Genomic DNA, 25,641 nt, shown 5'->3' on the forward strand with positions numbered 1-25,641 from the left:
CACTAATAATAATACTTTTAGGATAAAAAAATCAGAATTTATTAACCATCTGAACATATTCAGGTCAGAATAATTTCTTGGAAAGCACTATAATGAAAAGCATATGTCTGCCTTTGCAGTTTTCCATGAACTATAGGACATAGATTTCCTAGACACACACTTTCCTGATTAAGTAGTCGTGAAACTTCTAATGGTAGCCATCCTTGGCAATAATTCATTTGGCACTGCAGGCTAGAGCTGAAGTCTCAGCTGACTGTGAGGACAAATATTGTCTTCAGATACACAAGCATCAGCCTTCCTACTGTGCCAAGGGAACCAAGTACATACTATTTGTCCCATTAAATGCTTTAGAATATTTAAGTATATTACATTTAGGAAGCAGTCTACCAGTTTTAAAATTTGCCTTATGATTTCAATTAGTAATAAAGAAATAGGTAGAGAATTTTATCACACTTGCAAAATAAATTGTTTCAACTTCTATTAAATCATTCTTGCCTCATCCTGAAAGTCTAGATGTAGCATAGCAAAGTCTTCTTATGTAATTGAAACTTTTAGAGTGTATTTACTCTTATGAAAAAAATTGTTTTTGATTTGTTATGTATTTGTTATGTAATATTAGGTAATACAAGTTATTTTAAAATGTATTATTTATTAAAATATCAGCAGCTGATTTAACACTACACAAATGGCCGCATATAAAGGAGTAGCATCACCTGGGTCCATGTTATCTTCCCTCATCTGCAAGATTTTATTAGCTGTCCATCCCTACTTAACTCTAGTGCTTGGATACTGGATACTCCTGCTGGTCTATGAGTGACACACACACCTCCCAGAAGACCAGGAAAGTTCATATTATTTATCAGCAATGTTCACGGAGATGCTTGTAGTAAGTCCAGTTGAGTTCCTGGAAACATTCATCTCTGGAAATGCTGGAGCATGCAGGTGGGCTCAGAGCCAAGCAAGTCTTCATGCATAAATCCCATTAACATATTAAATGGCATAGAACTCTTATTGTGAGGTAATTTTTGATTGTATTCAACACAATCCAATTATTTTTCAAATCATAAAATGCTTTTTAAAAAAAATTTTATACAACACTTATTAAAATTAGCCTAAGAGAGTCTTTGGTGGGGTATACTTTGGAAACTGTTCGTTCAGAGGTTCCTCTTATCGCCTAAAAGGTTAATTAAGCCCCGAAGTTTTGAAAATCTGACTTCTTATGTAACAATGAATATACCTCTCTCTGCAGTTTCATTATTTTAGAACCAAAACAATGCTTTGATTCCAAATATTAAATTAACTTAGGCATTGCTCTCCCACTCTGTCTCCCTAGCTGTGACTCAGATGTCAGAACAAATTTTTTCACCCAGTTAGGGAAGGAATTTTCACAAGTTTCAGGGCCATAAATACATCAAGAAGGCAACTCTTTAGTGTGGCACTGTCTTGTTTCCCATTCTCATTTTCCTTCGATTTTGAATATATCCTTTCCTTGACACTTCTTAAGCATGGTCTATAGTACTCAGCAACCTCCTGTGCAAGTGAAAGAGATCATCTGGCACTTGATAATGGGTTTTCTTAAATTGCATACAAGTGAAACTTGCAGTCAAAGTCTAAGATCTGATGTATATTTCATTGTTCTCTTTTTTTATTTCAATGCAACTTTTTTTCTGTAAATGTGTTTCGTCTTAAAGACAACTTTATTGAGATATAATCCACATGTCATATCATTCACCCTTTTAAAGTCTATGCTCTGAACATGCTAAAAACCACTGGACCACACAATTTCGAGTTTTAAAACCTCAGTCACCTGGCACTTCTTACTGGAAAACACTTCCAGAGAGGTGAAATGAACTTGTTCAAGGTGACTTAGGTTGGTAATTGTAGAATAAAACTCTGGTTCAAATAATGCCCTTCGTGAAAGTGCCCCACATAAACATCTAGGTTTCAGAATGTTCCTCCTAGGTAGGTATGAAAAAATAATGTTATCCCTGGAAATAGGATTTGCTTGTGAGAAATCATTTAGAAAAGACCTTAAATATGAAAAATTCCAACTACAGTTATAAACCCCTGAATTACAGACACTCCCAGTGAAATACACTGTCTCATAAAAACCACATCAAAAAACCAGAATGACTGAGAAGGGGATTCTAGGTGAGGGTCTGAGGGAAGTTTTCCAGTTATATTATGCTAATTTGAGAAAGAATCTAAAAGGCCTCTCCTGGGGCCCGTGGGGTGATGAGGAAGTGGGTTCCTTGGTGCAGGTTTTGAATAAGTCACTGTTGTGTGATATTCCTCAGAGCTTAGGACATAGGTTGGATTCTGTTCATTTTCATGTCTATTGTGTAGACCAGGAAATCAAACATTTGTCTTTTCTTGTTAACTTTCATTATGAGCAAAGACTCTGAAGGAGTACTCCAAGTCTTTTTTCAACTACCTATGTCTGTTGTTTGTGACACACTGAACAATTTGGGGGAGTTTGGAGATCTCTTGGTTTTGACTTTGAGAAGATATGGATCTTTCTGGGTGTGCATGACCTCAAGGAAGTCATTCAACTTTGTTTTGAAATCTAATTTTTCTCAACTTTAAGATGTGGGAAAGAATGCCAACCTCATTAGAATGATTGTGAAACTCAAAGTAAGTAATAAATCAAAGTGTTTATGCTGACTGCACTTGTGTGCTGCACTTCAATCTGGAGACTTTTTCAGTAATTCAGCAGGCTGAGGTATAGCCAAAAGACAGAGTGGGATGTAGGGTTCTCTTTTATTTACTTATTTGTTTTTGGTTTGCAAGTTGAAAGGCAAAATGCATGGTTATCCTTCCCACTGAAAGATGGTTTGGAAATAGTTGGGTATGATAATATATTAAAATTTTTAGTGGCTATTGAACTCACTGTATAATATTTAGAGAGGGCATTTTGAGTTTCATTTTAGGAAAGTAATTAGCAATGGCTCTTCTATTACTGGACTTCAAAAAGTCAATGTTTTGGGAGAAAAGTAGAAGCTCTTGCCTTGTTTATATTGCAGTTTTTTTCACAAATAAAATAAACATGCTGTGTTAATATTGCTGATATGAGTTGGTACTTAGAAAATGTTAACTTTTCTCTCAATCAAAATGTTGACTTACTATTTCAGTAGATATCTAACATTTAATTGTAATCTAGAAAAATTTAACTAGATTTTTATTAAAATGAATTGAGCTTGGAAGAATATGATTGCATACTCAAAATGTAACTGTCATGTAAATCAAGACATTCATTTGTTTTGTTCAGTAAATTTTAGAAAAGTTTAAAATACTACAAGGCTTTGATGATTAATTAGGTAATCCCAAGTAGCTGGGATTATTATATTTGATAAGATTTTATGTATAATTAATTATGCTAAGAAATGTCCAAGTTTTGACTTTTTGTATTGATTTTTGCACTCCTAGAGAGCCAGTAAATAAATTCTTGTGATTTTTACTTCCCTAGCTTCTTTACATTTCTACACAAATTTGTATTGAATAGGAGCTATTGAAATAGCCTTCAAAATAATTTGATTTCAAATTATAGTACATATTGCCAGCACATTAATCTTATTTAAATTCCCTCTCTATTCTTTATCGACATACCAAATACATTTTTTACTGATTTTTCCATAGTAAAGAGTCTAAAAGTGCAATATCCCTTACCTCCCCAAAATATCCACCTTCCTTAAACTTTGTTACCATTATCCTTCCAAAAAATTATCTTTCAAGATTTAATTCAAGCCCTGCTTCTTTATTGAATTCTATGTTTAGATATTTATCCATCACTTCTTTGGGGAGGTAAGTATTGAACCCAGAGACTCACACATGGTAGATAAACGCTGTACTGAGTTATATCCCCAGTCCGTTGAAAACATTTTAAAAATTTGGAGACAGGGTCTCACTATGTTGCTGAGGCTGGTCTTGAACTGGAGATTTTCCTGCCTCAGTCGCTCAAGCAGCTGGGAGTACAGATGGGTGCCACCTTGGACACTTCTTTTGACCCTTGAAGCATCAATAACTTCCATTGTTAATTTGACTTTTATCGTATATTCTCTTTGTTGGGAGGGTTGTATATATCTTCTATTATTCATGTAGATATTTTATCTTGCAATTCTTGCTTGGTTAGCCCCTCTCCATTTTACTCTTCCAACTATCCTAGAACCTAATTAAAGTTCAGTGATGATGAGAAAGACTGAAAAAGCTATGTCCTATAATGTTCAGATGAACTTTTAGATAAAGAGATAAATTTTCTAAATGAAAATAAATCATGATGAAAATTGAGGTCAAATAATTTTAGAAGATTTTATTTGGCAAAGTGGAAAACTACCATGGAGTTTAACACTTATTCCCGTCAAAGGAGTCAAGGCATATAGATGTCGCGGGGGGAAAGCCCTCAGGAATTCCACCTCCAGCTGCCCTTACTTAAATCCCATGCCTCTATACAAACTCCATGACTTGGCAGCCTTCACAGGTTGTCATGGTGTGTGTTCTGAGTACAGTCAAGGGCAGAATTTAGTGCTAACTGGACCAAGAATTCAAAGCCCTCAAGTGTCTATTATTTTCCCGAGAAATAGCTATAATTGATTTTAAATTTTAGAGCAGCTTTTCTATCTGGGGTGTTGTGGTATAGCATCAAAACCAAAGGCCTGTCACCTCAGACTTCAAATCCCACATCTACTGATGTTTGAATTATGATGCCCTTTGGCAAGTTCTGTAACTTCCTATGCTCTCATCTATGAAATAGCATAAAACAAAACAAAAGAAAAACCACCCTTAGGTTGATTGCAATAATTAAATCAAATAAAATGTAAAATTCCAGGCACATAATTTGTATCTAGAAAGTGTACATTTCTGGTATCATTTATTGGATGCTTATTGTGTATCAAGTACTTTTAATTTTTTTTTTCTATTTAGTAGTACATGACAGTGGAATGCATTTTGACACATCATACATAAAAGGAGTATAACTTCTCATTCTTCTGGTTGTACGTGATGTAGAGTTACAATGGTCATGTGATCATATATGCACATAGGGTAATAATGTCTGATTCATTCTACTAATCTTCTTGCCCCCTCCCTTCCTTTCACTCTCTTCTGTATAATCCAAAGTACATTTTATTTCATGAGTATTAACATATTTGATCCTTGCATCATTTTTACATTATAGTTATCCTCCTCCTCATCCTCCTTTTTCTCCTCATAATTATCCTCATTCTATTTCACAGATGAAGAGCCACAAAGTAATACAAATAGTAAAGAGCACAGTTGGAGTTCAAGACAAGCTTTTCAGCTCCAAACACATGCCACACCCTCTTAACCATTAGACAACAACCTCTCGTGCACTCTGCGGTCATTTCCATGGACCACATCCTATGGGCAATTTGAAAACAATCTCATAGTAATACATATTTACCTAATTAAAACAAAGTCAGGAGAAGCCAACAATGCTTTCTTTAGTCAAGTATAAATCATTTCAATTTATCCATTCTTTTGAATGAACCACACAATTGTTTCTTTTCAATTGTGGGAAATCCCGCACTTGCAGTTACCTGGACAAGGGTATATTTTTCCAATCTTTGTCCTGCTTAAATCGTGTGTTCTTTGTTTTACTGTCAATGAATAATTAATAAAACAAAATGTTGTCAAGTTCTGAATAATCTAAAAATAACATTTGAAAACCCACCAAGAGGTATTTAGGAAAACTTTATGAAGTTGAGATGTTATCTGCTGTTCTAGGCATGGGTGATTTTATCAAAACACTTCGCCCACTTGCAAATTTCCACTTGTAAAAACCTACGGCCTTATTTGGCTGTCACTTACAGTATAGTGTTTTCCAGACGAGTTTCTGGTAGCTAATTTTAAAGAGACTTTGTGCAAAAGGCAGGTTCTGGAGTGCTCCTGTTGGAAAAGCTCCTCTTGATCCTCTGCATTACTATGAAGGCCATGGCCAGTCTATCCAAGACTCACCCACCTTTTTATCATCAGAACTTGACAAATTTATATTTCCTAAGGCAGTGATTTTCAAGTCTGACTTTGCAACACAGCTGGGTTTTTCAAGTTGTTTCAAGGGGTCTTAGCCAAGAATTTGTAAAACAAAATTAAATTTTTATTTTTAAAAAGCAGCATGCATCATTTGAGGGAATAGCGGTTGTTAGGAAATTAATCTAATGATGATGATAGGATATTGGGACCTGTGAAGAGGCTTTCAATCCTGCTCTATTGTGATAGAGCCCTTCAACACCCACCAAAACAATGGGAGACTTGCAGAATGCCCTCCTTTAGGTTTAGTCCATGTCTAACCACCAGCCCAATGGAATTTTAACAGAATATTGTTTTATCTTCTATTTAAGCTTAGTTGTGCTCATCAACAAAGTGCCAAGTCTCTATGAGCATCCTATATAAATACCATGTATGAGAAGACCAGCATGTAAACAGTTTGTTCTTCATGAGTGCCTTATACGAGGCCACTGAAAGCAAGAAGAAGAATCTGGGATCTCTTGAACTTAATGAATTTCTAAATAAAAAGCCCATATTATTCTAAGTAGTATATGTTTCTATACTAGTCATTAAGAGTCATTCTGGTCTCTTTAAAAGCAGACATTTAAACATCTCCAGCACACAGGCTCTTGTGTGGGCCCTTGGGCTGTATTTCTGAATGTCTGTGGTTTTGTACTCATCCCCTGTGGCTAGACTACAAGCTCTCTGCTGGCAAGGGCATCATCAAGCTCCTCTTTGAAAGGCATTAAGCACTCAGTATGGTGCTTAGTATAAAGTAAATGCCCCCAAATATATGTTGAATTCAAATGAATCTTGAAAAAGTGAGAAATTTTTTGAAGATTTTATTTTTTCCATGTCAGTTTGTTGTATACTGGCTTTTTATTGACATTATTCTAAAATGTGAATTGTTTTCTTGGAACCTGAACAATTTTTGTGTCTACTTTTTCCTTTCTTTTGCATTTTTATTTTTTTTAGTTATACATAACACTAGGATTTATTTTGACAAAATTATAAAAGCATGGAATGTAATTTTCCTTGAGTTCCCAGCACTTCCCTTTCCCTCCCCTCCTATCTCCCCCTGTTCCCTTCTCTCTACTGATTCTTCTGCTAAATATTTAGTTACAGTTTTTTAAAATTGGTGTCTTGTGGACATACATGATGGTGAGATTAACTGTGGTTTATTTATATACATACATAGAAAAGTTAGATCAAACTCATTTTACTGTCTTTCCCTATCCCATATCTTCTCCCTCCCCTTCAATCCTCTTGGATCTTTTTGATCTTTTCTTTTCTTTTCTTTTCTTTTTTGACTGTGTGACTGCAGAGTTTATTTTCCTTCTTATTTCATTCCTTTTTCTTATCTTTTTGCCCATTTTGCTTCTTTATTATATTTGCACTTTCTAGTTTTTTCATTTCTGGTGGGTACAAATCTTTCTTATCTTCCTTTCCATTAATGTTTGAACCTCCCAATCTTCAATCTGTATAACAAAGTTCTTTTATCACATATACATACCATTTTCAAAACCTGATTATGTCACTTCCCAGTTGTTCTGGTGTGTTTTCCTATGCATTTTCTAGCCTTTTAATTATGTTAAAATAAGCCCTTTGAGAGGAAGCATTGTACTCCTATTGTGCACAACTACTAAGGCATCTGGGAGCTCCTCTGCCCACTTTTGAAAATATATGTGTATGTAGAAATGTACTTTATACTTACATACATATAATAATAAGCATATAGCATACATATGTGTACAGGATATATATTATATGGGTGTATGTTTATATAGATATATATATTCACTAAGGAACCTTGCCACTTAATTTTGCACATTGCTGAAATCATATTTATAAAAACTGTTAAGGAATAATTATTATTTCTTTCTGGTTTTTCAATTTTAAATATTGGCATAGTGTACTCTGATTAAATCATGACACATAGATCCCTATGAATTGTTATAGGTACTCCAACAGGAGAGATGGACCAATTGGTTGATCCTATGTTTGTGTGAACAGAAACTAAATATCCCTCCTTATCTGTAACACTCTAAAGAATTGAAGCTTAAGGTGAAGCAGTGTGTGGAGGTAGAGGAGAAACAGGAAAAACTTACAATTGGCCTAATAGTAATCATAGAATCTCTCCCTCCAGAAAAGTCACTGACTCTATTTCAGTCTCCATTCTGTATAGATGCATTCTGTAGCTCCTTCTTAAGTTTTTATGTCTTTAAAAAATGTAAAGTAGTATTAGACCCTGAAAATATAATTTGATTTCAACCCTAAACTGTCTGTAACATCACCAGTCTGCTGGGGATGGAATATAATTTTTTCTCAGTCCCCAGCACTTCCCCTTTCTCTCCCCTCTTACCTTCCCCTATTCCCCTCTCTCTTCTGATTCTTCTGCTAAAGGTTTGGGTTTCCCCTGGAGCTGTTCTAATGTCTGCACTTCTAGTATTCATATAATGAGTCTTAGGCTTTATCACTTACTCACTTTTTACAAGATTTTTACTTTTTTCCATACAGAAAGTAATTTCTTCTCATTTATTTTGAACCTCTTCTGAATAAGTCTGTAGAAGCTAAATTCATCACAAATTAAAATCATACATTAAAATGCAAAACTAAAATTATGAAAAGCTAGATTTATTTTCCCTTTAATGGTTGAATACATACAATTATATATTTAACATATGTACTAATTGAAACTTTAAAATCATTTTTTTATTGCTTTTATGAAAACCACCTGACCCTCTGGTGGGGTGTGAGCTTTAATGCAAAAGATTACAAACACCATTCATGGTCTGAATCCTGTCCTTTGGTGCTTTGAAAGGGCCATCATTAAAAAGGTTGTGGAACACAATGGCAAACCTTTTGTGTGTGTGTGTGTGGTTTTTAACTAGAGGACGACGGAGTCCATTTGATGAAATGGACTCTAGGGATTTGTCTTATAATAAGGTGCATGAGACTGAGTTTAGTAGACAGGGAAATATTTCTCCTGCCTAGCTAGTGCCTGTTTATTCTTCCCTTATAAAAAAACCAAAGGGCTAGCAATTTTCTTTTATGAACGTAGACTGTAGGGAGATAAGTAGCCCTTGCAGGAGAGGAAGGTCAAGTTCAAAGTTTTTCTTTCCTTTGGATTCAGGAATAAGCAAATGGAAAGCCTGGAAAACAACTGAGCAGCAGGCATCTGATGGTTAAGCCCTCCCCCCCAGGACTTTTTATGTACATAAGCAGAAGTCACTCGAGCAGCTGCGGCGCATTAGTTCCAATAGTTTAACAGGCTGCTTTGTAGCGCTGACAAAAGCCGAGCCAGCGCTGTGGCTTCCCTCCATGTTCCTCTGCCTTGCGAGCTCGTCGGTGATCTTTGGCAGGGGCTCGGGAGAGGACGGTGACGTTGAACAGGCTTCCGCAGGGGGTGCGCTCGCCTGGTCGACACGCAGCCCCGTCTCCACCTAGAGATTGAGGCCGAATGAACTAACAGCAGCTGGATCCGACCTGCCTTCCCGGACATTTCCCAGACTCGGAGCAAGCGAGGGAATCACTGGAAAGAGGCCAGGCAACCACGTTGCCCTGGATTTTTGCCAACTGTACAAAGTTGACCAGGAAAATGGCTCAGCAGACCACAAGCCCGGACACCTTAACAGTACCTGAAGTGGATAATCCGCATGGTCCCAACCCATGGCTGAATGAGGATCTTGTGAAATCCTTGCGGGAAAACCTGTTGCAGCATGAGAAGTCCAAGACAGCGAGGAAATCCGTTTCTCCCAAGCTCTCCCCAGTGATTTCTCCGAGAAATTCCCCCAGGCTCCTGCGCAGGATGCTTCTCAGTAGCAACATCCCCAAACAGCGTCGTTTCACCGTGGCACATACATGGTAAGGTTTGCACCGATTACACGGAAATGGTAACCTCCCCCCACCCTCGGTTATTTTGCACCTCCCGTGGTTAATTTCGGGAGTGGGAAGGGAGGATCATCGTCATTCCTCACCTGTGGTGTATGGGTAGTAATGTACATTAACAATAAATCCCACAAATGTCCAAGTCGGGGCAAGATTCCTTGAGACAGGAAACTAGAGAGGTTGAGGGGAATGGTTCTCAAAGTTCAATTCCTTGTGCAAGTTCCTACAAGAAAATTGGATTACAGATGTCAAATAAGAATGTAGTTTACTCCCATACCTATGTGGTGGCATTTCTTTCGTTTCTTAAGCTAAGATCACTGCCAGGTTCTCCAACAGCTTAGGAAAGAATCAGAAAGGAGGGAATGAAAATCTATTTACCTCCCTTTTCTGCACTATCTCAGCTTGAACAGAGATGCTCATAGTACACATATGTGTGTGTCATATGTGTCCCCATAAAACTCTTCCTTACTATTGGCTTCATTGTATTTATAATCTCAAACCAGCTTTTCCAAAGGAGAGAAGAAAGGAATTAGGAAGTCTGCAGAAAGTTGCAGGCTAGTATTTAGTAATATTGTGTTTTTAAAATTTGGATTGTTTGAATATTTTGTCAGTATTTTAATTTGCTTCACGAGTATTTCTATCTTCTTTATAATGGTTGGAATTGTTTTATGCATATTCCTCCATGTGTTTTTCTGGAGGAGGATTCTAGATGTTTTCCTACTTAAAACAAACAAACAAAATGCCTAATTAAAATGATTGTGAAGCTTTTTTGGAGTTTTTGGACTGAGAAGAGGCTCTGGGATACATGCTTGTTTAATTTTAGGTAGTGATAGGTGATATATAAAATGAATATAAATTATGATGAAATAGTATAGCAAACAGAAAATAATAAATGCATTAGAAGAGAAACTATCTGAAAGATATTTATACAGTTTTTTTATAGCAAATTAAAGTATATGCCTGGAATGGAAAAAAACAGAAAGAGGTCTTTAAGGGAGGAAGCAGTAGAATGTAGAATCAAGATTTAACCTAGTGGCATGGCTGTACCCAGGAATGCATTCATATCACAGATGAAAGTAGATGACAAAGGAAGCAAAGGGCATGTCACTTGGCAAAACCATGTCCAATTTCAACATTTTAATTTTAAATAGCTAAGTGTCTAGTTGGGGAAAATGTTCTTACTGCTTCCAAGATTTTAAAAACTAGATGGTGTGGGGGTTTAGCTGTATATAATGGTCACAAGAAAATTAAAACATTGGATTTTTCAGTTTTAAAAATTATTGGAAAATGATGATTTCTCTATAAGGAAGATATTGTTGAAAATTTGCCAGTGATAAGCAGTGAATGAAACAAACACAGGGAAATACTCCATGGGAGGGCGTTGGCTCAAGACCAGGCATCTTCGGGTGCCAAAGCAGGAAAGTTGGCTTCAGCTCATAGTCAGCCAGGACCAGAAGTTTGGTATCCTCTGTCCCTTTTGGTTGAGTTGCTTTATTGTTATAGTTCCTAAATTGTACCTATGGTTGAATGGATGACTCTGAACTCTGCTGCTTGATTCTAGTCTGAGTGAAGCAACCTAGAGTTCAACAGAAGGTTATCTGAACTATTTGGACATGTTGAGATGTAAGGAAGGCAGGAAATCTCATGAAAACAGTCTTTCTTCTGAAATTTCTGGCACTTCCTTTTCTGGTGCTGTTTGGAAAAACTCCAAGAGCATGATTTCAACCAATATTTCATTTTGGTCTATCAGGTCTCAGCCAGATCAGAGAGTCACAAAGAGAGCAATGGGTATTGATAATAAAAAAATATCATATTGATTCCCAATTAACTCAAGAGGAAACAGTACATCTCATGGACTAAAACCATCCAGCAAAGGAGACAGAAAGAGTCTCTCAAAATTTCCATATTGTTTCAATGAGTCTCAAGATTTTCATAATATGCAGAGGCATCCTTTGAAAAATATCATCCAATTTTTGCTTTCAAAATTTTTACAAAGCCTTACACAGAATTTAAAAAAATGTATTTCAAATTGTACACACACACATACAAACACACAAACACACACTTGCTAACTTATTGTTTGTTATTACCTCCATATTCACATCTTCTGTTTCCCCTAAGTTATCAACTATTTCAATACATGCCTTATATGATCCTGCCTCACAATACTAGTTCTTACCACTGGAATTTCCTTTCATTTGATATGCATATATTTGAAGTGTTTGTTTTGTGCCTATTTTGTGCTCAAAGAGGAATAAGAGTCATTTCTTGGTTTAAAATAATTTACATTCTACTAGAAAAATAAATCATGTCACAAGGCAGATATCTGTTTTAGTTAAGGTGATGTTGCTGTTCTACAAAAACAAATCTCCAAATCTCAGTGGATTGCCTTAGAGATTATTTACTTCTTGCTTCTGCTATTTGTAAGGAAGCAGCTTGATTTAGGTGCTTGAGGGACCAAGGATCCTTCCATCTTGTACTTCTGCTGTTTGCTAACATGATTCCCAAGGTTCCCAGGCTCAGCTGAGTTCAGGGAGAAGGAGCAAGGAGGGTGTCATATATGTTTGTGAGGCAGTCCTACAAGCACACATAATGGTATTCTCATTAGAATCAGCTCTGTGCCACATTAATTTGCAAAGGAATTTGAGAAACATATCTCAACATTGTTCCAAGGAATAAGATAAAACAGATATGATGTATAGCTAGCCCATCTCCATTTTAGTATGTTAATTGCAACCTGGTTCATCCTCTATCATCATGGAATTCCTAGAATAACATCCCTGATAACAAGTTCTTGGCCCTCTCCTCATGCCTTTTGGAGGGGAGTTGTTTAATAGACCTATTGATTGAAAAGAGTTTGATTATGAAGAATTGAATTCTTCTTTCCTACAACTGTTATCTATGGGTCCAGGATTTGCTCTGGTAACCCCTCAGCTTGAATCTTTGCTCATTTGCATTAAGTAGCCCCTAAGGCAAGAGGCTTGGAGTAACCCACCAGAGAGCCAGAACACTGTTCTATTCATCTTGGTACACCCATGCTCAGCATGGTGTTGGCCAGTGGTGGATACCTAATAGATATCTACTGAACAAACCCATTGATCAACATTTTAGTGTCCTTGAGCTTTGTAAAAAGCCTTCTCTTTCCTTAAGTAAGCCCCCGTTATTTCACCTGTTTATACACTGTATTTACCGATTTAATCATGCTTGTTCTTATTTAGGCTTTATTTGGGTTTTCATGACCCACTTACAGAGCAGCAAACTGAGATGGCCCAATACTCCAAGCGCCATGTGACTCCAGCAGAGAGTGTGTAACCTCAATTTCTCTGTTTACTCAAATTCCTGGAAGTGGTATCTATTTGAGGCTTTGGTTTTATTAAGTACAGTTGTGTACAAATTAAAATGTGTCACACAGGACTGGTACTTCATGAGTGTCATAAGCTAATATTTCCTTCTTATGTGTTATATGTACATTACTCCAGCTTCAGTCTGTATAAACCATTAGGATCATATTTAAATTTCCAGGTTACCCTGTCAGTTGTTTGTGAATGGATTGGCATGAATATATGTGGTGAGACCAAGACTTCAAAGAATGGGTTTCTGTCTTATGACTGTGAGAATGGGGAAGGTAGAGAGGAGCGGTGTTAGGCAGGATCATAGAGCAGGTGTCCCTTCTCTGCCTGCTGCTTTCCACAGTCTCTCAAGTGCCTTTGATTTCCTCATTTTCTCCCATCTGGAAATAATCTCTTCTTCAAATTTCTGAAGTACTTCTTACCTGGGCTATTCTCTCAATGCTTATTGGTAGTGTTTCTATTACTGGCCCATACTTATAGTACACTAGTATTTGGCCCGGTACTGTGTGTTAGGATTAGAACTCTTTTTCATCCATGCTTGCTCTCACTCTGACCATTTTTACTTAATATATGAAACATTGTTGTCTAGTGATTGTACCCAGGACTCTGATTTCATTTGACTAGGGGATTCCCTCTGACATCAGCAGGAATTCCAAGGTTACTGGAATCTTTGTTAAAGAAAACTGACTTCCAATACAGGTTTATTCCAGAAAAATCAAACAGGAAATTCTATATATCTTTTCGGGTTTTCACTTCACTGAATTTTTAACACAGTTCCTTTGGGTTAGGTCTAATTAAAGTCATAGACGAGTGAGTTACAACTGATTGTTTTTAGTCTTTGATAATTATTGTGTAGTCATATTTATATCACCACACTTTTGTACTTTTATTCCACATTATTTTACAAAGTAATTTATTATTAGTTATAGACATTTTAAATCACTATATTTTTCACATTTATATGATACAAGGTTAAATATCCATCACTTCTAAAAATGTTCAGTATTTTATCACTGTTTGTATCAATTTGTGTGTGTATGTGTTAGTTATTGGGGAGTTAAACCAAAGGCTTCTAGCATGCTAGACAAATGTTCTAATGCTGAGTTGTATCCCCAGTCCCTGCTTTGGTAAAGAATCAAGTGTAATGGATTCTGCTAAAGCCATCACTCATCCTTTATCTACTGTTCTACCTTCCCAGAGGATACTGAAGTCAGTGTGTTCTTCTTTACATGTCTTTATTTTTATGTGCATGCAAATGTGCCACTGTTTGTGTGTTTACAATTAATTCACAATGCCATGTTATGGAGTAAAAAAGAACAACTATTATATATACCCTTTAGCAACTTGCTTTTTTTCATTCTATAGTATGGCAATTTAGCTGTATTGATACACATAGATATGAATCATTCATTTAAACTATGGAACAGTATACATTCATTTAGCTCTAAAAAGTCAACTGTTTATCGAATCTTAGAATATTGTTAACTATGACATTCAGTATCATACTTCAATCTAAGAAAACATATAGTCACAACAGAATATTTTGAATCATTTTGTCATAGTGGAGATGAAGATGCAATTTCCTGAATTTAATAGTACATTTAGGCTACAATGTATTGTCAAGCTATTTTAGAAACATTAACCATTAATAACTAATATTTATAGCTAGCACTTATCAAGGTCCCTCAAGTTTGGTTATTTGTGTATTATCTCTCAAAAAAATTTTAAAATTATAAATTTGATAAAAGCTGAATATTATATCTGATATAATGTGATGGGGATTATATTCCTGATTATGAATTAGATGAGAAAATTCTCATATCAAATATTTTATTTCATACTGTGCTTAATATATTGAATGGAGGGAGATGTCTTATAGTATACATAAATGCTATTAGGCAATACGATTTCTTTGAGGAACATGGTGTCCTGGTAATACTCAAATATATTTATAATTTCTGTATATGCAGGTGTGATTTTACTTACAGCATACCTAAATGTAGAAGTACTTAATAACATTCTTAAACAACAGAATAATTCCTTTAAAATTAAAATTTGTATTTTGAAAAGTCTCTTTCAAGAGACTTTGAGGAGATCCTGAAGATTTTGAAGGAGTTTGATAAATGTTTTTAATCATTTTTGTACATTATAAATTTCTTTTTATCAAGCATCGGCATTAGGTATAAAGTTTAAAAGTAAATATTTGGGGCTGGGGTGTAGCTCAGTGGTAGGCCATTTGATAAGCATGCATGAGACCTTAGGTTTCATCCCTAGATTGCTAAAATATAAATAAATAAATAAATAAATAAATAAATAAATAAATAATAATAATAAAAAAATTTTTTTAAAAATAAAATAACAAAATAAACATTTGCTTTCTTGAGTCATCATTTCTTTAGCAACTGTGGTTGCTTTTATTGCTGCTTAAGAAAGAACTATTCTATAAATTTTCTTGAAGTCATAGAAAGGGGAAGAAATCATTTGTTACCTATAAAGGAGAAATCCTACCATTTAGAGTTTGAGGTTAAAAATACACACAACACAAACATACGCATACATACACAAACTGAGTAGGTTTTTCAAGGCCTTATTTAGTGATTTTGTTTGAGGACCCTTTCTCCTTTGTTCCACATCTACATTTGTCCTACTTATCTTTAAACCTTTTATTTTTTATGTCTTTTGTGGTAAAAATATCCAGAGAAAAGCATTTCTGGTGTTCATCGGGAAGACAGGAACCTAGGTGAGGGCTGTATGTAGTATGACACCAGGAGGTGGAGAGAAAGTTCCAGGGAAATCATTTGGGGAACACACCAGGAAGTAACTTCCCCATGTTTCAGAGGGGTCATTCAGTCAGACTTAAGTTGTATTGATGTTATAATTTGCTGTTAGTTTTATGGGAATCATGGTACATGAAGGCACTGCAAGTTGAGGGTGTCTTTAGCTTTTTGAAGGCATTTGGAAGGCATTATTAACCTTACCTGAAATCAGAAGACCCTAGATAGGCTTTTGTAAAGAACATGCCAATTGATTTGTAATGTTTATAACATTACAGTGATTATAATGTGACAACTAGCTATTGATTAAAAAATGAAACATTGAATACCCTAACAGCTTATTACTCCTGTGTACTTCTGGTGATTATTGACATTTATCTTAAAGAAAGAGAAAAATATTAAGCCAATCTGTACCAAATGAAGCCTTGCTAATAGTAGTGAGAATATTTTCAAACAAAAGAATATTCTTCCTTGAAAACAGTAGAAATTTTGAGGTGAAAATAAAAACTTGAATATCAAAGTTCACTTAAGTAATTTAAATTTTGACTTTAATTTTTAAAATTATTCTTTGTAAATAAAATGCTCTTGTGAGTTTAGATAACTAAGAAGAAACTTCATTATTACCAGGAAAGCAATTACTTAACAACAACAACAAAAATCATGTTTTTAAACCTGTGATTGATTTAGTATAGTTGAAACCATGTATTTTCAGTTCTGCTGCCCACTTGATATTTGACTTTAGTTATTCAACCTTTTTGAAGTCTAGGTTCTGTATTCAGAAGTCATATGGTTATAAAGACATTTGACATTTACAAGTAGAAAAATTTCTTATTTAAATTTACAAACTGATAACAAACTAGAGTACATTTAAGAAAAGTAAAAACAAGTTCCAGCTTGCTGCTCTAAGAGAATGAAGTAGATGTTGCCTGGTAAAAATGACAAACATAAATCTATAACAATTTTGTGACTCATGCATAGGCTTCTAGCCTATCACTTGCCTTGCCTAGCATGTGTGCAGTCCTGGGTTCAATCCCCACCACTGCAAAAAATAAAAAAATAAAATAAAAGAGAGAGAGAGAAAGAAAGAAAGAATTAATAGTTTTTATTCTAGGACATCAACTGGAAGTCATGATTTTAGGTAGAAAATATGGACATTTATAAATATTATACTAATCCTTAATTTTTTAATTTTATGTCATCTTAACAAATCTATCTTTACTATTGTGTATGAGAATGGAAAGATCGTCTCGTGAGATTTCAAGGGCACAAATTTCTCTAACTATATCAGCTGAAGTACTTATCCTTAAAATGAAATCTTAAAAAGTTGAAACCTCACTTTCATAGTAACATGTTTTATAACCTTATATTTATTATACCACAGTGATGAATATTTTAGCTCCTGCATGTATCAAGTACTTTATGTACTTTAATCCTTCAAAACAACCAGGATTGAATTTAAATATTATCCATTATACTTTACATATGCAGACTTTATGGTCCAGAAAAATACATAACCAAGATCATTCATTTATATCATAATGAAACCGGTAGAGTCAAAACTTGAACCCACATCTGGCTAACTCTCTATCCTATTTTCTTTCTGTCACTATCACCTCTGTTTAGGCTAAAAGTCACATTCACATTTATTATCCTACCCTACCTGTATCTTGAAACTATAATGATGAATATTCAAAGATCTTTTATAATAGTACTTAACAGAAAGGTAGAACAGAACGCTTGGTATGGAGTCTCAGTTTGTTTATACATGTGGCTTTGAAAGTAGACATCCTTCTTTTTGGTAAATATATGTGTATGCATAGGGGAAATATATGTCCTTGATGAAGAAGGGCTTTAGGGTCAAGGACATTCTGATACAGAATGATTCTTAAATACTACAGGAGTGACTTTTAGATAAAGCAAAACCAATCAGAGAATAATTTTATTATCAGAGATTCCATAAAAAAGCATGACAGACTTCAGGTCTCAGAAGAAAGATCAAGTCAGAAATCTATGAAGATTTGGTTCCAGAAAAGCCAGCTGGGAATGATGGTTCACAAACTCAAGTTACTAAGCAACAGAGCAGCAAACTGCTTGGTAACCAGATCTGGGCTGACTCACAGGCTGACACTGAGTGACCAGGTGGCCAGACAGGAGGAGCAAGTCCAATCTTACCTTGAACAATTCTCCTTCCTGTCATCTCCAACCTTCATGCCAAATCCCACCATGACTGAATAGTCCTTTTGGCTTAGTAGATATCTGCTTTTAGGATGGAACTGGATGTGGGACCAGAGGCAAATGCTATTGTCTTTTTTCTTTAAAATAGCATTTCTAAGATTGTTTTCTTTGGTTCAATATATCATAAGTAAAATGTAAGCTTAAATGAGAGGAAAGAAAATAAAAACAATGGGATTGGAGGTGTGACTTTCAGTTTTCATGAGCAAATATGCATTGGCCCCAAATTGCCTTCCTTCATTCAGTGATATCTTTCCTTGAATTTCTCAAGCACAATTTGTTACCATTTATTTGGCCGTTTTATCTTATGATATCTTATATTTCATGTATCTGTTATATGTGTTGACTATGTCCATGGACTGTGCCTAAATGTCAGAACCTCATTTTCCATCAATCTTTACATCCATTGTGAAGTTCCAGGTATAAACTGTATGAGTCCAGCAAGTATTTGTTGTTTGAACAACTGAAGAACTTGTCTTCTCTTCTATTGCTAGACTCCTTGTGCAGAACACTCAAGGGAATCCATACATGTGATTTCCATAGTGGAAAGAAGTTTCAAACCCAGTGAGTCTGTGTGTGTGTGTGTGTGTGTGTGTGTGTGTGTATTCTGGGTTTATGCACACCTAATTGATATAGTTTGACTTTAGTATGTATATAGAGTTACAACAATTTGTCATATATGTGCATTTTAATAATATTTAGCTTATACTTTGGAAATGATATCCTTTTTGTATTTCTGAAAAAAAATCCTACATAAATATATTTTAAATTCTTGGGAAATTACTGAATAACTAGCTGGTTAAACTCTGATGACTAATCATTATCTCTTAGAATTCGTGCTGGTTAAATTATATACCAATTCCTAAGCTCATAAGAAATGCCAAGATTTTCAGGAGACATTTGAAATAACGACCTCCACAGTTCCTTTTTTAGTATGACAATTTGGAGAAATTTTAATCAGCAGAAACTAAACACCACTTTTCTAAAGTAGGTCTTTAGAATAACTAAAATTAAATAGTAGAATATCTCTTTGAAGAGGTTTTCATAAAAATATTATTTTAAAATAAGTATTTTGTCCACTGTTCAATACATATTAATTTTTGCATTGCAATAATTTCAAACCAACATATTTCCTTTCCATTAACTTTATGAGACAGCCCTCTGATCAAATTGGATAATATTAAAATACAGTGACTTCCTCTTTGTATTATTAGTTGAGTGCCTGTTCTTTTTCTTACATAGCTAATTTTACATTTATAGTTATAATGGTGAATACATGTAGTTGACCTTTTGAAGTAAGCAATTTTCTGAATAATAAGGTTACTTGGATTATAATTTTTGCTTGTTTACCTTCTTTAGGTTTATAGTATTTGTTTTACTTTGCTTTATTCTGTGCAGTGTATTTTTTTACGACCTTCTATTGAGTGAGTGCCAAATAGAACAGCATATGATTTATGGGTAGTAATAACTAAAACATATATGAATTGCAGGCTCATGACGCACAAGGCTGCAATTTGTATGGCTCTCCTATGAATAGAACCAGGCTTACTTTAATAAAGTCTCCATACTAATAACAATAGCGGTGTCATTAATGCCATGATCTCTCTGGTTTCACCTTCACAGCTTCAGGTCCATCTGTAAACCATTCATACTGCTTTGCATTTAATATTTTTAGTAGATTTACATTTTACTTAAAGGTCCATAGGTGTAAAATTGAAGTTTTACATCATTACTGGAATAAATTGGAAACCAGTATCATTCACCATGCATAGAAGATAAGTGAAAAAATACAATATAAAAGGCAAAATAGATTCAAGTTTATTTAATTACTGTAATCAGTGAAAGACTCTAAGTCTGAGGTCTGCTCTCTGTTTAAAATGGCATTTAGTTAGAAACATAGACATGTAAAAGACCAAGTAAGTCTTCTTCCTTAAGGCAATAAGAATAACTGAAAGGAACTTGGAAAGGAAATTATCACCTTAGTATTTAATTCCACCTTTGAAAATTCAATAAGGAACACCACCTATGTCTGTAACTAACTTGGTAGAAGTGAAACCAAATAATGTAACAAATCAGTGGCCCCTGAATCATTGGTACTTCTGAAAGGAAGAGGGACATTGGTTTTTGCAGAGGTTCTTCTCACCTGATGAACTTGGTTTGGGTGATTCCAGTTCCTAAGCTGCATGTACAGTGTTAGTACCCTGCCTTTCCACCCTATAATTACTAATTTCCAATCTGGTAGCTGTACAGATGCACACTATCTCATTCAATATCATACTTGCTAATGGCATATTCAAAGTTCACTTCTAAGGGGCAAAAATTGTATTTTAAAGTAGGGGACCACCAAGCAAATAAGTGAAAGCTGAGATTAGCAAGGAATCAATTTTTTTTACACCACTATAATATTATGGAGAACTTATTTCCAGGCTGGAATATTCACACAGTACTCTCTCCATGATTAGCAGGGCTAGATAAAATGAAAATCCAGGGCCCTTTGTTTTTTAAAAAAATTACAAATTTCATGATGGAATACAGACATTCAATCCCACACAGAACCCTTTTGAGAGTGGAATCCTGTGTTACTGTGTAGTCACACTCCTGAAGGCAGCCCTGTACCTGCAGTAGGTCTGCAGCAAGGTCCCAAATGCCAAGATTATAAGCAAGTGATGCCAAAGCCATCCTTTGAAAACAACTTGACTTTCAAAGGAACATCTTGACTCATCATCTCCTTCTCTCTTTTGTACTACTATAGGGACTCCAGGGGACTAGGATTTGCCCTGGAGTAAAATTAATAAATGCTTCAAGGAAAGTCAGGGGTGTACCAGCTGGGAATGATTAAGGAGAAGCATTATCTAACATTCACTTACAGGGTTTTCCTGACCGATGAGCAATTGCACACTTCAGCCAACTAAAGGCAGTATTATCTTTACATGGGAGATCACTAGTCAATATGTTCAGTGTCAGCCATAGCTATATATTATTAGCATTTGATATGAAGGCTCACCCCTACATGAAACTGTTTCATTCAATGTCTTAACAGTTTCTGTGAGATCTCTCTCTTCCACCTCCATTGTCTTCATTTCCCAGTTATATACTTAGCTCTTTGACCTCATTTTAATATGTTCCCTATCCATGTGTGTCTGACCTGTACCCCAACTCTGCTCTCAGCTCATTTAACAAAATCTGATTCTTAACCATCATATCACTGGCTTCATATGCCTCCTCTAGACATTTCCACTTGAAAGATCCTCTCTTACCTTAAATTTGACATGCTCACAAGCAAGCATACTGTTCTTGCTTTCTATTTTTTTTTTTTAAATATTTCTGTTCATTGGGCCACTGTTTTTTCAGTGAACTACTCCTAATCATCCTTGACTTCTGCTTTGCCCTCCTTTTGCCTGGGTCTATGAATTCTTCTTTTTTTGTATTCATTTGAGTCATACATGGCAATAGAATATACTTTGACATATGTACAAAGAATACAACTTCTTGTTGTTCTTCTGGTTGAACATGATATAGAATTATATCGGTTATATGTTTGTATGTGAATGTAGGAAATTTATGCCCAAATCATACTACTATCTTTCCTATTCCCATCTCCCTCCCTTCACTTCATTCCCCTTTGTCTAATCTAATCTTTCTATTCTTCTCTACACCCCTTCCACTCCTTATTGTGAGTTAGCATCCACATATCAGAGCAAATATTTAGCCTTTGGTTTTTTGGGATTGGCTTATTTCACTTGGCATGATATTCTCCAGTTCCATCCATTTACTGGCAAATGCCATAATTTCTTTTTTTATGGCTAATATTTCACTATGTATATATCCATTTATCTGTTGAAGCATACCTAGCACTCCCAGAGACTCTTATGCTGAAACCCCTTCACCAGCTTCAACTCACAGCCTATCTTACAGACCTTCATCTGCCTCCTCTGGACAGGGGATTTTGTCTTTCAAACCATATCTAAATGGAGATTCAGGCCACACAAGAGTCCTCACCCCTAACAATTCTGGTCAGAGGGAGAGCAGAACCACACTAGAGAGTCTTCCAGGTTTCCAGCTACCAGTCCTTCAGACTCTCTACCAACAGAGGCAGATGGGATTAGCCAGGGAGAGAGAAGAATGGACCACTTCCAGATAAGCCATCATCAAGGTCTGATCTATACATATTGCTGAAGGATGGACTGTAGTATCCAGTACTCATTAGCAGAGATGACCTTGGAAATGTGCCCCTGTTTTGTTTCCTGGTTTCATTCTGTACCTTATTTCCTTTTGATCTTTATACTTGATATTACCTCTCAGGAAAGTGGTCAGGTCTAAATAAGACTAATGATGTTTCTCCCCGAGAAAGTACATTACTCCTTTCATTTCCTAACAATTTGAAACTAAGGCTATAAAATTAATTTTTGGCATCATGCTTGGAAGTGAGGAGACTGGATAATATATTCATCAACTTGTTTCATTTCTGGATTTCATTTTTTAGCTTTGGGTATATTTTACCATGCCCATGTTATCAAGTACCAACTCTTGTTCTTACTTTATTATGCTTTTCCTATTTTTTGTTTCTCTACACCTATTTACTATTAAATATGTTGATTTTCCTTTGTTAAAATAATTGGAGACACATATACAGCTTATTGGAAGATATAGATAATAAAGTAGATGCTCTTTTATGGCTGTTGCAACTCATTATGTTCTGGAATGGTATAGATGAACCAATGGAGTTAACTCCAAGCCTGTTGAATCTGTCACTGCTGAGACCTCAGAAATTTTAATCATTATCATCTGACCACTGGAAAACAACATGTGTGGTGACAGATTCCAACCTACTGCCTTTTAGTTTTTGTTCAAGTCCTGCCCCTTCAAATAATAAAATGTATACTAAACCTGAACTCTTTTAAAAGCAATGCTGGGGATCAAACTCAGGGCTTCACACGTGGTAGGAAAGTGCTCTACTCTTCAGCCACACTCCCAGCCCCTAAATCAGAAATGTTAATGGACTTGGCTCCATTAATCTCTAAACCATAGGCATGGTAAAGTGGAAAAAAGAGAAACAATTTTATTTTTGGCTTTTTTATTATTATTCTAGCAATTTGGGGCTTCCACTCTTATTTTCAGATAGTTAACCCATTGATATCTTTTTGCTTTGTATATGATCCCAACTGAAGAAAATCATTCCAAAACATCAATAATTAATTCAGTTAAGAGAGGTAAAATTCTTTTTGGATGCAAACTGAGCCAAGGAGGTTGGGGTGGGGGTTGGAAAGAAGAAAAATCAGTCTTTGTCAAACTAGACAGGAGCTTGTGTCAAGTTTGTAAAACCAAACCTGGAACTTCCTACCATCCTTCCTTTGAACAGGAGAAATCATCCCCTCTTCTCCATCACTCTATAATGTAATTCTACTTTTTTAAAGGATATCTTCTCCTAATTCTCACCTCCAATAAATATCCAGACTAAAAAAAAAAAAAGAAGGAGAAGAAAAAAAAAAGACCATCTGGTTATGGGAATCACTCAGACTTCATGCCTAAGTTGCAGTTTTCATGAAAAGTCCCACTAACTTCCTTAGCATCATTTTAGATTATATTGTTTAATATTCATGGCAATCTAATTAGGTTTATGTTTCATTTTGACATGATACAAAAAGTAGAATGTGGTCTAGGAAGGAATCTGACATGGACAAAAAGCATAGAGGGTTTTGGCAGGGAGAGAACTAGAGAGAAGTATATAGAGAAAATGGCCTGAAGATGAGTCCCTCTCACTGTGGGAACAGTGTGGGAAGATATGAGGTATGCACGGGTTTGGTGAGTTTTAATATCTTTGGGGAAGGGGATCATGGAGGTAGACTGGAATCAGATTTTGAAGAGTATCTCACTTTCTCTCTCTCTCTCTCTCTCTCTCTCTCTCTCTCTCTCTCTCTCTCTCTCTCCCCCCTCTCTCTCTCCCCTCTCTCTCCCTTTCTCTCCTCCCCCAGCCAGGGATTTATATACTTAAATGAAACATGATCAATTTTATCTTCTTAACAGCTTCACTTTACCTAAAAGGAAGAGATACTTTTCAGTTATTACCTCATACTAAGCTTGATAAGCCACAAGTGTATGCCTTAAACACTGAATAATTGGAAACTGAGGCCTCACTGTGATTAGACAAATCTAAAACATCTTTCAGCAAGCTAATGCCTGCTACTTCTTCCAAGATAATCCTTCTGAAATAGCAGAATACAAAACTGTATTTTTGTTCACATCGGGAATATTAATTCCACTAGTGGCACTTGTCTTCTGAGGCATAAAAGAGAGACATTATTTATGTGAGAACTGTGCCTACCTTTTTACTAAATTGTAAGAGTATAATCTCAGAACACATCTAGCATTTCTGATGGACTATGCAGACAAAACTATCTTGCTCTGAAGATAGTTTTCTCTATTTCAAGACTAACTCTCCAGAGTGAAATTCAGGAGATAAATATCCTATTATCCTCTCAAAAAGAATTATTGATTTAAAAAAAAATCAGTTATGTGTATCTGATACATACATGTCACTTTTCTGGGGATAGAGCACTGAACATAATAGACAAAATTCTGCCCCAAAAGAGCACATATTTTAATAGAAGAAAAGACAGTGTACAAACAAATGTTCCAAGGGTTAGAGAATAATAAACACAGTAAAGATAAAAAGCAGAATAAAGGGATATAGAGTTTTATGTAAGATTTTTTGGGGGAAGACTCTGTAAGGTGACATTTGAACAGAGGTCTGAAGATGACTGAGTGACCTATATGATTATCTAGGGAAAGAACATTTCAGGCAGAAGAATAACAAATGAAAAGGCCCTGAGAGAGGATGTGATTGGCATGTTTGAGGGAGGGGGGTTATATAAATGAGGTCAGAACCATAACATGAGTCAGATCACATAGTATTTTAAAACTGTATTAAGGTTTTTGGGATTTCCATGGTGAAAACTGTGATGTATCAAGGTGAAAAGGTTAGTAGTTGGAGTGTCTGCCTTAGGAAGAGACCATCTGTCTTAAGCTTTGGAAGAATCATTCCTGATTCTGTGTAGAAAATAGAAATGCAGAGAAAAGTAGAGACAGGAAGACCAATTAAAGAAACAGTTAAAAGAATATTTCAGGTGAGATTATGATCTAGAATACTGAGGTATAAGTGATTAAAGAAAAATTAATGAGGTATAAGTGATTAAAGAAAAAAAAGGTCACAATTTTATCTATAATTTGAAAAGCAGAGCCAGGAGAATTTGAGTATGAAGGGTAAGAAAGAAGAATCAAGAATGACCCCAAATTTGGCACCTCAGAAACAGATAGAATGGACCTGCCATTTGCTAAGCTGGTGGAGAAGATTGTGGAAGGAGTATATTTAGGAGAGGTGAATCAGGAGTTTAGTTTTA

General features: G+C 35.4%; 1 protein-coding gene across 3 annotated transcripts in view; it reads left to right on the plus strand.

Annotated features, from left to right (window-relative positions):
- The window catches only part of PDE4D (phosphodiesterase 4D), a 1,076,913-nt gene that overhangs the window by 357,237 nt on the left and 694,035 nt on the right, over window positions 1-25,641 (plus strand). For 2 of the 3 annotated variants that reach the window (XM_081288615.1, XM_081288622.1), the window contains exon 1: window positions 9,366-9,864. The exons of the other annotated variant lie outside the window; for it this stretch is intronic. In XM_081288615.1, the coding sequence (XP_081144741.1) occupies window positions 9,599-9,864 (266 nt within the window). In that variant the 5' untranslated portion in view covers window positions 9,366-9,598. Of the gene's footprint in view, window positions 1-9,365; window positions 9,865-25,641 lie in introns of those variants that run through there. 3 annotated transcript variants of the gene reach the window in all.

Source organism: Spermophilus citellus, assembly GCF_964194105.1.
Source record: "Spermophilus citellus genome assembly, chromosome: 1".
NCBI classification, from domain to species: domain Eukaryota; kingdom Metazoa; phylum Chordata; class Mammalia; order Rodentia; family Sciuridae; genus Spermophilus; species Spermophilus citellus.